The following is a 14,329-nucleotide window of genomic DNA, read 5'->3' on the forward strand; positions in this document are numbered from 1 at the left end:
TGGGGGATACTAAGACCCAAATGAATTAAGTAACATCCTTAAGGTCACCCAGCAGAGCTGGAATTTGAAATCAACCTGACTGTACCCTTAGGCAATTGCTTTCCTATATTTCAAAAAACAAAACAAAACAAAACAAAAAGTCCTCTTGGTTGAGTATGGTGGCTCATGCCTGTAATCCTAGCACTTTGGGAGGCTGAGGTAGGAGGATTGCTTGAGCCTAGGAGTTTCAGGCTTCAGTGAGCTATAATCAGTTACACCACTACCCTCCAGCCTGGGCGACAGGAACAAGACCCTATCAATCAATCAAGTCCTCTTAATTCATTATTGACCTTCCATTTGTGGATTTATTTAAACTTTTAAAAAACGTGTTTTATAATGTTATTTCCTACTATTGGGAAGAAGACTTCCTCTCTCATTTGTCCCAAACTCATCCTTCTCCAGTTTTCCAGAATGGCCCACTGACATTCTGTTAAGAGCTTGCTAAACAAACGGGGGTTCATCATTTCCCTGCTCTTCAGGTTTTCAAGTTTTGGTTCCTTTATGAAAATGGTTTCCCCCCACACGTGTCCTTACTTAGCAGCCCTGCCAGCATCTTGGTCCATTTTTAGTGCTTCCTCTAGGCTTTTTCTAGCTTCAGGTTCTCTTAAAATGTGTGGTAACCAGACATTTAACTGGCTAAACTAGCCAGGTAGATAACCTAGCTGAGCCCAGTCATCCCATGAAACCATGAAAAACTAATCACTGTGAGACAGTTCTTTTTTTTTTTTTTGAGACGGAGTCTCGCTCTGTCACCCAGGCTGGAGTGCACTGGCTAGATCTCAGTTCACTGCACGCTCTGCCTCCCGGGTTTATGCCATTCTCCTGCCTCAGCCTCCAGAGTAGCTGGGACTACAGGCGCCCGCCACCTCACCCGGCTAGTTTTTTGTATTTTTTAGTAGAGACGGGGTTTCACCGTGTTAGCCAGGATGGTCTCGATCTCCTGACCTCGTGATCCGCCCGTCTCAGCCTCCCAAAGTGCTGGGATTACAGGCTTGAGCCACCGCGCCCGGCCTTGTGAGACAGTTTTGAGGGGTGTTGTTACACAGCAATAAATAACGGGAATAGACACTACAGTTCTCATTCATTCAACAAATAGTTATCAAAGTTACAATATAGAATATACAAATGTGTGGTTGCCTAGTCTCTAGGTAACCAGAATGGCACATAGATGCTACTGCAGATATAGGGTTATGCAGATTGAAGTCAGTCACAAGTACTTTGATACTCTTTCCATCAAGAGACACAGTATCCTCCCTCACTGAATCTTGGGAGTCTCTGTGACCACTCTGACCAACAGAAAACGAAGTGTCACTGTGCCAGTTTCTCAGTCTAGGCCTTAAAGGACTTGCAGCTTCTACTTCCTGTTCATGGAATACTTACTCTTGGGATAGTCTGTTTAGGAACCCAGTCACTATGCTTCCAAAAGCCCAAGACACATGCAGAGGCCATGTGAAGATATCCTGTTTTGAGAGCCCCAGCTGAGCTGCCAAACAACAGTCAGCATCACTGTCAGTCACATGAGCCATCAGGAACATCCAGCCATCAAGAACATCGGTTACACTTTGAGATGACTGCAGCCAACATCTGACTACAACCATAAGACCTCAAGTGAGAGCCACCTAGCTGAGCCCAGTCATACCACAGAACCATGAGAAATTAATTATTGTGAGATAGATTTGAGGTTTGTTACACAGCAATAAATAATTGGAACAGACATTACAGTTCTCATTCATTCAGCAAACAGTTATCAAAGCTGCAATATACACGGAACTGTGGAGATATAACAATAAGTAAGACATGCACTTTACTCTTAGAGGGGAAACTGTGGCCCAGCACGGTGGCTCACTCCTGTAATCCCAGCACTTTGGGAGGCTGAGACAGGTGATTGCCTGAGGTCAGGAGTTTGAGACCAGTCTGGCCAACATGGTGAAACCCTGTCTCTACTAAAAATACAAAAAAATTAGCGGAGTGTGGTGACGTGCGCCTGTAATCCCAGCTACTTGGGAGGCTGAGGCAGGGGAATTGCTTGAACCAGGGAGGTGGAGGTTGCAGTGAGCCAAGATTGCATCACTGCACTCCAGCCTGGGCGATGACAGCTATAATACGATGTTAATTTCTGCCATTTATTGTATAACTGTCTAACACAGAACTAAGCTCACATTTTTCCTACATGTACTTTCTACCAATTTCAAATTTTATCCATTTGATCTTTTTCTTTTCAATATACTATCTTATTCCTCTCCTTCCTTTTTATTCTCAAACTACTGCTTCTGTCTCCTCATCTCTGTGGCCCAATAATCTCGTTTTCACCCTTGATGCTTGTATTTGTATCTCTTGTTGCATAACAAAGTATCCCAAAACTTAGCAGCTTAAAATAACAGCACTTATTATTTCTCAGAGATACCAGGATCAGGAGATAACGCTTCTCACTCAGGGTCTCGCATGAAGTTGCAATCAAGCTGTAAGCCAGGACTGCAGTCATCTTAAGGCTTGACTGCTACAAAGTCTATTTCCAAACTCACTTGCTCAAAGGCCTCAGGTCCTTACCACAAGGGCCTCTCCAGAGGGCTGCTTGCAACATGGCAGCTAGCTTCCCTCAAACAAGAGACAGAAGGGGACAAAGTGGGTGAGAGAGGGGAAGAAGAGGGGGAGAGTGAGCAAGTTCACACGAGTGAGGGTACGTGCACATGCGAGCACAGAAGAAGCCATAGTACCTTAAATAACCTAATGTTGGAAAGGCCATACTATCACTTCTGCCTGTTTTATCAGTTACACAGACCAATCCTGCAACAGCATGAGAGGGGACTATACAAGGGTATGAATACTAAGAGGCCGAGATTACTAGGGACCATCTTAGAAGTTGGCTGCCGAGAACCATATCTTCTTAGGCCTTTCTTTCTCCTTTTCCTGAAACTCCTCCTTGGTTTTCCAGGGCAATCACTTTCACTCTCCTGGATTTTCTGCTTCCTAAGCTTTTCTCAGCCTGTTTCAGTCAATATACTGATATTAGATTAATTTTCCTAAAATACATCTTTCATTAAATCCCTTAGGTTGGCTCCTCCTCATCACCTATCAGAAAGAGTTATAACTAGGCCTGAATATAATGTAGCCCTATCTCCCCAGTGTACAAGATTCAATCCCTATAAATAATTGCTCAAACTCCAGATAACATTTCTCCTGCAGCATAGGTCATACTCCTCTTCCCTTTGCACCATGTTCTGACTTCCATCTCCTCTCGGTTGAGCTGAATGAACTTCTCCAGGCCTTATATTTCTCTCCCTGCCTCATTCTCAAAATATTTTTCTCATTTTGTATCCACTGACTCCTCCTTTCTTAACTAACACATTTGTTTGAATCATTTTGTTAAACACTTTATTAAGCCTAGTTTTCTAAACGCTGAATTCTGAGAGCCTGTCTTCTTAATCAGACCATTAGCTCCTGGAGGGTCATGTCTTAGGTCTCTGGGACCAGCCTTGTTCTCTATGTTCTGGGAGACACTAAGGCAATCATCACATATTTCCTAACTTGATTTTTATTTGTAAACAGAACATAACATGAATTTCTTGTACAAGTGAGGGAAAATATAAACAACTGAAAATCTTTTTGAAAGTGGAAAAGACATTAAAAACATAGTTTAAAATCTGCCTTCTGGGAGAACTTTTCAGTACTTAAATTCTTTTGCTGGGTTCATAAAGTGGCAAGTCGACAGTCCTAAATCTGTGAAAATCTATGCCCACAAGCTAAGTCTTGGGAATTAAACACACATACAAAAGAACGTAGACTATGTCTACCTCACATTTTAAGAAATAAGCTTACCGGCCATGCACGGTGCTCACACCTGTGATCCCAGGGAGGCTGAGGTGGGCCAATCCCTTGAGGTCAGGAGTTCGAGATCAGCCTGGCCAACATGGTGAAACTCCATCTTTACTAAAAATTACAAAAATTAGCTGGGCATGGTGGTGCAGCTACTGAGGAGGCTGAGGCATGGGAATCGCTTCTGGGAGGTGGAGGTTGCAATGAGCCAAGATCGTGCCCTCCAGCTCAGGTGACAGAGAGAGACTCTGTCTCAGGAAAAATAAAAGAAAGGAAATAAGCTTACCTTTAAACAAAATAATTGACTCTTCTTATCACAGAAGTGACCTAAGACAGGGCATACTAGCTCAGAGTTCTTACTGAGTAACTACCATCTGCCCAGGCATGAGACAGGTACCTTTTACAATGTGCTGCTACATGTACAGTTAAGGTAAATCCCTATTCTTACCTCATGGGCACAAGTCCCAGCATTTCATCACGCCGCTTTTCCTTTTTTTTTAGCTCTGATTCTGTTGACTTGAGTTTATCTGGAGCAAGTCGCAGTTTAGACTGCAAATCACTGATGACTTCTTGTAATTCAGCCTCTGTCTGAAAAACTCTCTGACAAACGGGGCAACATGACTGGTTTTCATCTGTTAGCTGAGTAATGAACTGGGAGTAAACTGCTGTGGCTCCAGCCAGCATGGCTATTTTAAGAAAATAAGTTATATCACCAATGAGAAAAAACATAAAATACAGTATTGTCAATATGGTTTCATCTTTTTCTATAAATATATTATTCTTACTTTATAAATATATTATAAAAGAAATAAAAATTCTGATACTTAAAATTCCAATATTCTCTTCCAAAGAGCATGATACATTCAGATTTGTATAAATATTTTTTGGTAACACATTATAAGTATAACAAAATGTCTACTGAGAGCTTTCTCTGTGCCAGGCACTGTTCTAAGGGTTTTACAACTATAATCTCATTCACTCCTCAGTACCCCAGGTGGTAGTTGTGTCCTCATTTTACAGACGATGAAACACAGGAAGGTTTCAGTAACTTGCCTAAAGTCACACAGTGAGTAAGTTGTAGAGCCAGGACTGAAATCCAAGCCATTAGGCTCCATAACCAGGTTTTTAAATTCCCCATCCTTAACAGTTACCTGTGAATGAAAATTCAAAGGTGTCAGAGTATCCTGATAACATAAAGTAGGTAAACTTACCTCGCTGTTTTGATGATTTTTCAATTTCCTCTTTAAGCCTGTCTAAATCACTTTCAAAATCCTGGCTACCACAAACATCAAACAGCTTGTCTTCGTAACTGGACAACTGCTCTTCCTTTCTTTTTAGTTCATTATTTATATGATTTTTATTCTGCTCAGCTGAAGCTAGTTCTTTGCTAAAATAAGAACAAATATGGATTTTCATTTTAAAATAGGAGAAATGAGTTTGAAAGTTTGAGTAGACAAAAACAAGATAAATTTCTGCCAACAAATCATGACCAAATACTTTTTTTTAGAAGTTGAGGGACAAGTCCACTTCTGTCTTAACTCTCCCCCTATGACACTGACTCACCTGCCAGTCCTGCTCATGGGCCTGCTCCCAGAAAAACGTACACAGATTCTGCCTGGTTTCTGGGAGTTCATGGCCTTTGATCCCAGGTTAAGCCCCAGCAAGATGCTTGCTGGGACTACTGGACAGAAAGAAGACAGGAGAACACCCCCGTAATTCTCTTTAGTCCTTTCACAAATACTACTTCCTTACTCTCCTGTAAATACTGTTTCTTTATATCCTCTCCCTCCTTGTTGCTGTCACCCACTTGCCTCCAGAACAGTCATTCCCTCTCGTTAATCAAATATTTTACTTACTAGCACAATTTATCTCCACTTTTAGCTCTTAAATATCATCCTAGCCAACCTCAATCCTTACATATAACATGGTTTTTCAATTTGCAGGTTTCGATGCACTAGCTACCATGTAGTCAATTTAATGTATTGTATTCAGCATATTTTTAAAAAATGAAATAGAAGAGATGGTAATATATTGGAGTAGGCTGTATGTACATATACTACTTTGAGAAATTGGTTTCAGATAAATGTGTGTTACTGCACACATGCTTCTTCATCATGACTTCCCATCGTGAGTCACAGTAAAATTTTGGAAAAAAGTAACTAATACAGATGATATTTTCATTATCCTAGACTCCATTGAGCACTTCTCATCAAGATCACCAGTGACCTAAGTGCCAAGTACAGTCTTCATCTTACTCTACCTCTAGGTAGCACCAAACACTGTTGACTTTCTCCTTGAAGACTATTTTCTCAAGGCACCCAGACACCACGGCTATCTGGCTCTCACTCTGGTTCCTTGGGCACATCCCAGTTTGCTTCACTTGATCCTTTTCCTTGGCCTGCTAACATTTTAAATGTTTGTGCTTCCCGGGAATCTAATTGTAACCCCTTCTCTTTGCGTAACTCTCTCAAGGTGACATACTAATGACTTCAAGTATCCCTTGCATAGCAGCAACAACTCCCAGTCTCCTGAATTTCAAACTCCAATACTGTATTCCCTCACAGACACTTCCACAAGACACAGAGATTAAACATCACCAAAACTAAGTCCTCTACTTTCCTCAAAAATCTGTGTGGAATTTTTGACCCGCTTATCCAACCACCATCCAAGGTAACATCTGAGAAATATGATCACTTTTTACAATGGATTTCTCACAGAAATGAAAATAGAATTTTTAAATTTTAATCTTCACAGATCTACAAATTTTCAAAGGACAAGACGTCTAAATTACTACCCATTACCATTTTACTTAATTTGTAAAATATGAGGGGTCTTCAAAATGTTCATGGAAAATGTGTATTATAAAAAAACTATGCATGAAGTTCAAAATGTTTTGCACTGAAATAAACTCACACTAACTTGTTATAACATGTCTGAATAGGATCTAGTTTAAGGCACTAACACGGTTAAGACATCAGTTTGAAAAGAGCCCCAATTAGAGCTAAAACTGAAGCAAGAACAAACATCAAATTTATGGTGAAGTGTGGGTGGAAGAATGGTGAATCACTGATACTTTACAATAAGTTTATGAGGTCAATGCCCCAAATAAATCAGCAGTTTACAAATGGATAACTCAGTTTAAGAAGGGATGAGCCATTATTAAAGATGAAGCCCACAGTGGCAGACTGTTCACATCAATTTGTGAGGAAAAAATTCATCTTCTTCATGCCCTAATTGAAGATCAATGATTAACAGCAGAAACAATAGCCAACACCACAGACACCTCAATTGATTCAGGTTACACAATTCTGACTGAAAAATTAAAGTTGAGTAAATGTTCTACTTGATGGATGCCCAACCACTGCTTCCAGATAAGCTGCAGAGAACAGCAGAGCTTTCAATGGAGAGTCTCAACAAGTAGGATCAAGTTCCTAAAGCATTCTTCAAAGAATTGTAACAGGAGGTGATGGAATGTGGCTTTACCAGTACAATCCTGAAGACAAAGCACAGTGAAAGCAACGGCTACCAAGTAATGGAAGTAGTCCAGTCAAAGCAAAAGCAGACCAGATAAGAGCAAAGGTCATGGCAACAGTTGTTTGGGATGCTCAAGGCATTTTGCTTGCTGACTTTCTGGAGGGCTAAAGAATGGTAACAACTGCTTATTATGAGAGTGTTCTGAGAGAGCTAGCCAAAGCATTAGCAGAAAAATGCCCAAGAAACCTTCACCAGAGTCCTTTTCCAACACAACAAATGTTCCTGCTCATCCCTCTCATCAAACGAGGGCCATTTGCAAGAGTTTCTATGGGAAATCATTAGGCATCCACCTTACAGTCCTGATTTGGCTCCTCCTATCTTCTAGTTTCTTAATCTTAAAAAATCTGTAAAGGGCACCCATTTTTACGCTAATAATGTAAAAAAGACTACATTAACATGGTTAAATTCCCAGGACCCTCAGTTTTTTAGGACTGAACTAAATTGCTGGTATCATTGCTCAGAAGAGTCTTCAACTTGATGGAGCTTATGTTGAGAAATACAGTTTATTTTAAATTTTTATCTTTTAATTCCATTTTTCCATGAACTTTCTGAAGTCTTCTTGTACGCAAGAACTAAAATTGATCAATACAACATACCATTTCAAGACAATAAATTATTTTAAAACAATTAAACAAGCAAGCATGAAATAAGAGATTTCTATTACATCTCCAAATGTTGCAACTTACTTCAATTTGGCAAGTCTGTCCCTGGTCTGATTAATTTCTTTTGATTTACTATGTAGCCAGTCTTCAAGCTGTTTTTTGTTGGGAAAATATCCCAACAGTGACGTTAATTCATCACTGTGCCTAGATTTTATTTTTCTGATTTGTTCATCTTTGTCAGCCTATAGGTAAAAAAAAAAATCTTTTAAAAATAAAGTGTATATCTCTACATTATATCAAGAACAAAAATAAATTCTAGATTGACTAAAGTTCTAAGCTTAAAACTATAAAAATATGAAAATAAAATATAAAATTTCTTAAAGTCTTCAAGTGGGAATGGTCTTTCTAAGCCCTAAGAGTGGAGTACCAAGTCAAACAATATAGAATTTTAAAACTTCTGTTATGTTAAAAGCTAACAGTAATGTTCGTGTGTGTGTGTATATATATTTCTGTATTAACTTTTTGTAATTAAACAATAACTTTTAAGCTTGAAAGTCTATTATACAGACTTAGCCTCTAAAATATAAAGTCAATACCAACTTAATACCTTATAGTCTATGACTTATGAATGCAAGGTAGGCTATTTTAAGTACCAGACAGTAAAATTAGAACAAAAAGAGAAATCATACTTTGTCTTTGGTCAGCATCTCCATCTGGGTACGTGTTGTTGTATGATGGTTTAACTGCTCCATCTCCTGGTCAAGTTTACGCAGGGTCCTGTCTAAGTCTGCTTTTTCATTTTGAAGACTTATTACTTCCATTTTTAAGGTTTCTACATTGCTGTTTTTCTCAGCCTTGCTTAACTCACGTTCCTGGTCAATAATTCATACAAATGCAAAGGTGTTAGATATTTTGTGCAAGAATTAAAATAATGATAAGGTGTATTAGAAATTAACTACTCCTCACAATGTTCCAAATAATATTGTTTGTATCCAACAAGAGAAAAAAACAAGACACTATATATGCTTTAAGGTAAATCTTATTAAAGTGACCGTACTATGTTATAATGGTAGAGAATTAGTAAATAAACCTAGAAGGGTCAAACAGGAAAGAAAAGTGAGAATTAGTGTACAATTAGGAGACATGTGTCTAAGTATACAGATTAGTGAGTCCTCAGTCAACAATTAAGTATTTATTAAGTCCCCATGTAATTCACTACATTGCCTGGAATGTAGAAACTATAAAAATAGTGTGACGTGGTCCCTGACCAGTATCTCCCCACCCCAACAAGATAACACTGTGAAAAAGTGCTAAATTGACAAAAATGTATGCTACAATGGTAAGTTACGAAGCAAAAATAAATGTTTACATAAATTATCAAGATGGGCTTTAAGAAGTTTGCCATGCTTTAGAATGCTTACTTTGGTGATGGAGATGTGAAGAAAGAGGACAGACTAGAAGCAAGAAAGAAAATTTGGAAATACCTGAAAAGACTGGCTAAGAAAGTTGTTACCACAGAAGTAGTAGTAATACAGCAAAAATCATCTAGAATTACAATGTGTGTGACCTACAGGAAAAATACTTGTTTTTTATAAACTTTGATAAGTGTTCTTTTTTTTTTTTTTTGAGATGGCGACTCACCCTGTCACCCAGGCTGGAGTGCAGCGGCATGATCTTGGCTCACTGCAACCTCCGCTTCCCAGGTTCAAGCGATTCTCTTGTCCCGGCCTCCCAAGTAGCTGGGACTACAGGTGCGCGCCACCACGCCCAGCTAATTTTTGTACTTTTAGTAGAGATGGGGTTTTGCCATGTTGACCAGCCTGGTCTTGAACTCCTGACCTCAGGTGATCTGCCTGCCTTGGCCTCCCAAAGTGCTGGGATTACAGGTGTGAGCCACCGTACTCAGCCTGGTAAGTGTTCTTAACCAAGGTGCTCATAAGAATCACCCAGTTTTGTTGTGTTTTTGAATGTACATTTCTATGCCCCATTCTCAGAGATTTTGATTTGGAAGGTCTGAAGCTTTAAGGTCTGAGTACAGTATCTTTAAAAAGCTCCCTATGTGATTCTAATTTTCAACCTACCAGGTTGTAGAACCAAAGACTCAGAAGATCAAGATACTCAGATGAATTCATTTTACATGAGAATAAGACAAAGTTGATGTTTTTATTAAAATGCCATAATCTCAGGATTAAAAATAGACAAAATACTTCTAAAAGTCTTGTATCTTAAAATTATTAGATTATTCAAACAATATCTTACAGCTTTTATGAGCTCCTGGTCCAGTTCAAGAATCCTGTCTGAAGATCCTTCCAACTGCTGTAATTCATACTTCACGTTTTTCAGCTCATTCTGCTTCTTATTTAGGATTTCTGATTTTAACTCAATTATTCTTCCCAGTCCAGTTTTCTTATCTCTTATCTCATCTATCTGTTTTTGTTTCAGAGTCTCTTTTTCTGCAAAGTCATTCTAAATGCGTATATAAAGAATGAGCATTAATAATTTACCAAACAATTTAAGAAACAGTTTTTTAATTGCAAAAGGAATATATGTACACTGAAGAAAATACAAAAAAGTACAGTCATGTGTTGTTCAGCAGGGATATATTCTGAGAAATGCATCATTAGGCAATTTTATCGTTGTGTGAACATCAGAATGTATTTACATAAGCCTACATGGTATAGCTTACTACACACATAGACTATATGGTATAGCCTATTGTTTCTAGGCTACAAACTTATACGGCATATATCTGTACTGAATACTTTGGCAACTGTAACATGATGATAAGTATTTATGTATCTAAACATATCTAAACACAGAAAACATACAGTAAAATACAGTAATACGATTTTATGGGACTACTGTCAAATATGTGGTCCATCACTGACCAAAACATGTGGTTCAAGACTTTATTTTAAAAACTATCAAAACCATTACCCAGAGATAATCATTAACTATGAGCAAATGTTTTCTCTGCAATTAGCTTTTAAAAATTTTTTACTTAAAACCAAATAAAAAATGTAGGTTTACATTTTCTTCATATTTTTATCCTTATACACTTTAGAACATTTGCTTCAATAAAGGTTTCTCTGCCTTGTAGCAGATTTTATGCTAACACTAATAGAAAAATATGCCAAAATAGAGTCCAACCAAAAATTAAAACAATTCAAGTAGAGAATATGACGCAAACAAAATAAGAAACACTGTATTTCAAAATACTTGCCATTAGTTGGTTGGCAGTTTTTGCTTCCCCTTCTTGTCTCTCTTTCACAAGTTTGTGAAAACTTTTAATCTGTCTTTCACTGAATGGTCCACGCTCAAAGCCATCCAATTCTAGCTGTGTTGCCAAAGACTGAATTAATGAATCTCTAGCTCGGATATGTTCTTGATGGCGATCTGCTTGTAGCTGTAGACGACCTTTAAAAAAAAAAACCTCATAATTTTTATTTTTAAACTGGTGCTTAAAAAGTTGAGATAGTTGTAGATTCACAAGTTATAAAAAATAATGCAGTGTGTTCTCTTGTACATTTTGCCCAGTTTCCCCCAATGATAACATTTTGCAGAACTGCACTATAATATCACAACCAGAATACTGACATTGATATAATTCATCAATCTTATTCAAAAGTCCCCAATTTTATTTGTACCCCTGTGCATGTGTATGTGTGTTTATTAAGTTCTAAATAATTTTATCACCTGAGTAGGTTCATATATCCACTATGGCAGTCAAGGTACTGAACAGTTCCAACACTACCAGAACCCTCTTTTTGTTCTAATCATAACCATACCTATTTCCCTCCTGTCCCTTCTCTTACCTAGTATCCCCGGCAACTACTAATTTCTCCACCATTTCTAAAATTTTGACATTACAAAAATGTTATATAAATGGAAACATACTGTGTATAGCCTTTTAAGATTGGCTTTTCACTCAGCATAAGTCCTTGGAGATTCTTCATTCATACAGAAAATGTGTAATATCATAGTAGGAAAAACAACCAAATGAACATTTTGTCCTACCCTGTTCAACAAGCAGTTCTGATTTTTCTTGATTGAGAAGCCTAGATTCTTTATTTAATTTTTCCAGTTCACGATGACAGTCTACCAATTTCCTTTCTTTCTCCCTTACTGTTCTCTGGTGATTGTGATATAAATCATTTAGTTGCTCATCAGTCCCTTGAAAAACCTGTGTAACACCAAAATAAAAAGCTTTAATGTACAAACATAAGAAAATATGATCACTTTGAGGTGCCAAACAGAAACCAAACTTTATTCAATATCCTTCATTTCAACATATACATAGAAGTAATCAGATCTGTATTTTTTTCCAATGTGGATGGCAAAATGGATTCAAATAAAGTTCATTACAATAATCCTAAAATTTTGAAGCAGAACAAAATTCTACCACCACCAACCTTTTCCATTTTCTCTTCGAGTTCACTATTATCTTTCTCCATTTGCTTCTTTCGGCTATCCAAGGCTTTAATTTCATTGTCAAGTTTCATTATTTTAGAGAGATTATGTTCAATTTCTTTTAGACGATTCTGAAAATAAAGAAACACCACATAAATAAAACTCACTATAGCTTACATGGCTGATAGATGAAGACAAATAAGATAATCCAGGTCCAGGCATTTAGTAAAAGTGATCTAATTTAATGCTAACAATAACATTGTAGAGCGGGCCTAGAGAAACTGAAGTTCAGAGACATTAAGTAACCTAGCCCAAGTCCTTATAGCTAGTAGAGAGAAGTAGGAATTCAATTCCACTTCTAACTCCGAACACCATGCCCTGTCCTCAACCTCCCACAAAAGTCATTCATTCACTAGGCAGTTAGAGTTACAATACATAAAGCAGCACATTTTAAGAACTTAATCCTTAAAAGGCTAATTATTTAATGTATTTTTGTTTTTAAGTCAGGACTACTGAGAGGGCTAGAAATTCATGGTGAGTTACCAATGCATTCTGAGCCTGTAGGCAAATTTACATGAAGAGTATACTTTAATCCAAAGCTTGCTCAACCACAGAGGACTCTGAGCAAGTAAAGTACAACAAACGAGCTCAGTGGCCTGCTCTGAGGCTCGCTTCCAGAGACAGCTGGCTGCCCCATCTTCTAGGAATGAATACTGGGATCTGGTTCGGGGCATTCTCTTATTGGATGATGCTGGGGATATTCTTCTAGCGTTTGCCTCTATGATTCCAAAACTGACCAACTCTTCTTCTAACACATTTTTAGAACCTACTTGTATTATTATTATTATTTTAAATGCAGAGACAAGGTCTTGCTATGTGGCCCTGGCTGGGGTGGCTATTCACAGGTGCAATAACAGTGCAATACAATTTGAACTCCTGGGCTCAAGTGTTCCTCCCACCTCAGCCTCCAAGTAACTGGGACTATAAGTATGCACCACCATGCCCACCAGGACCTAATTTTAAACTAACATATTAAGTTACTGGAATGCTTAGACAGCAATTGCAAACCTTCATAATTGTACCAAAATGCATCCTTAACTTTAACATAATTTATTAAAATTATACTAATAGCATACCTTGTGATTTGCATATGAATGCAAACAGCCTAAAATCAGAAACTTTGTTTACTTTGTTCCCTAATGTATCCCCAGAACATGCAATAGGTGTTCAATGTTAGCTAAATGAAAGAGAGATTTGAAAAAAATAACTTTACCAAGAACAACAGTCACAGGTATCACTGATTGAATGTCTGCTATGTTCCAGGCATTGTACTAGGTGCTGCTATAAATTCTCTCTAATCCTCACAAAAGCATATACTAAGCAGGAGACTAAAAGGACTTAACTGACTTGTACAAAAATGTATTATAAACTATAAAACATTGAAGAACATTTTTGTGGCACTGGGTCAGACAAAGACTTCCCCTAAATATGAAACAAAAAGCATAAACCATAAGTGAAAACAGTTGACAAACTGTGCCTCATCAAAATTTAAAACTCCTGTCCTCTGAAAAGCAGTTAAGAAATATCTGCAAAACCAATATCTGATAAAGGGCTGGTATCCAGAACATATTTAGAACTCTCTGCCCAGCACTGTAGCTCACACCTGTAATCTCAGCACTTTGGGAGACTGAGGCAGGACGATCGCTTGAGCCCAGAAGTTTGAGACCAGTCTGGGTAACCTGGTGAGATCTTGCCTCTACAAAAAATTAAAAAACATTAGCTGGATGTGGTGGTGTGTGCCTGTAGTCCCAGCTACTCAGGAGGCTGAGGTGGAAGGATCACTTGAGCCTGGGAGTCAGAGGTTGCAGTGAGCCAAGATCACACCACTGCACTCTGGCCTGGGTGAGAGAGAGAGACCTTGACTCAAAAAA

The 14,329-nt window shown here is 38.1% G+C and overlaps 1 protein-coding gene across 2 annotated transcripts in view; it reads right to left on the minus strand.

Annotated features, from left to right (window-relative positions):
* Nucleotides 1-14,329, minus strand: part of RAD50 (RAD50 homolog (S. cerevisiae)) — an 86,464-nt gene that overhangs the window by 42,146 nt on the left and 29,989 nt on the right. For both annotated transcript variants that reach the window (XM_011969272.1, XM_011969273.1), the window contains exons 6-13: nt 12,401-12,529; nt 12,006-12,171; nt 11,212-11,405; nt 10,248-10,454; nt 8,678-8,860; nt 8,073-8,230; nt 5,064-5,239; nt 4,301-4,538 (exon numbers count right to left, since the gene is read on the minus strand). In XM_011969272.1, the coding sequence (XP_011824662.1) occupies nt 4,301-4,538; nt 5,064-5,239; nt 8,073-8,230; nt 8,678-8,860; nt 10,248-10,454; nt 11,212-11,405; nt 12,006-12,171; nt 12,401-12,529 (1,451 nt within the window). The remainder of the gene's footprint in view (nt 1-4,300; nt 4,539-5,063; nt 5,240-8,072; nt 8,231-8,677; nt 8,861-10,247; nt 10,455-11,211; nt 11,406-12,005; nt 12,172-12,400; nt 12,530-14,329) is intronic.

This window comes from Mandrillus leucophaeus, unplaced genomic scaffold (assembly GCF_000951045.1).
Source record: "Mandrillus leucophaeus isolate KB7577 unplaced genomic scaffold, Mleu.le_1.0 Scaffold88, whole genome shotgun sequence".
Classification (NCBI taxonomy): domain Eukaryota; kingdom Metazoa; phylum Chordata; class Mammalia; order Primates; family Cercopithecidae; genus Mandrillus; species Mandrillus leucophaeus.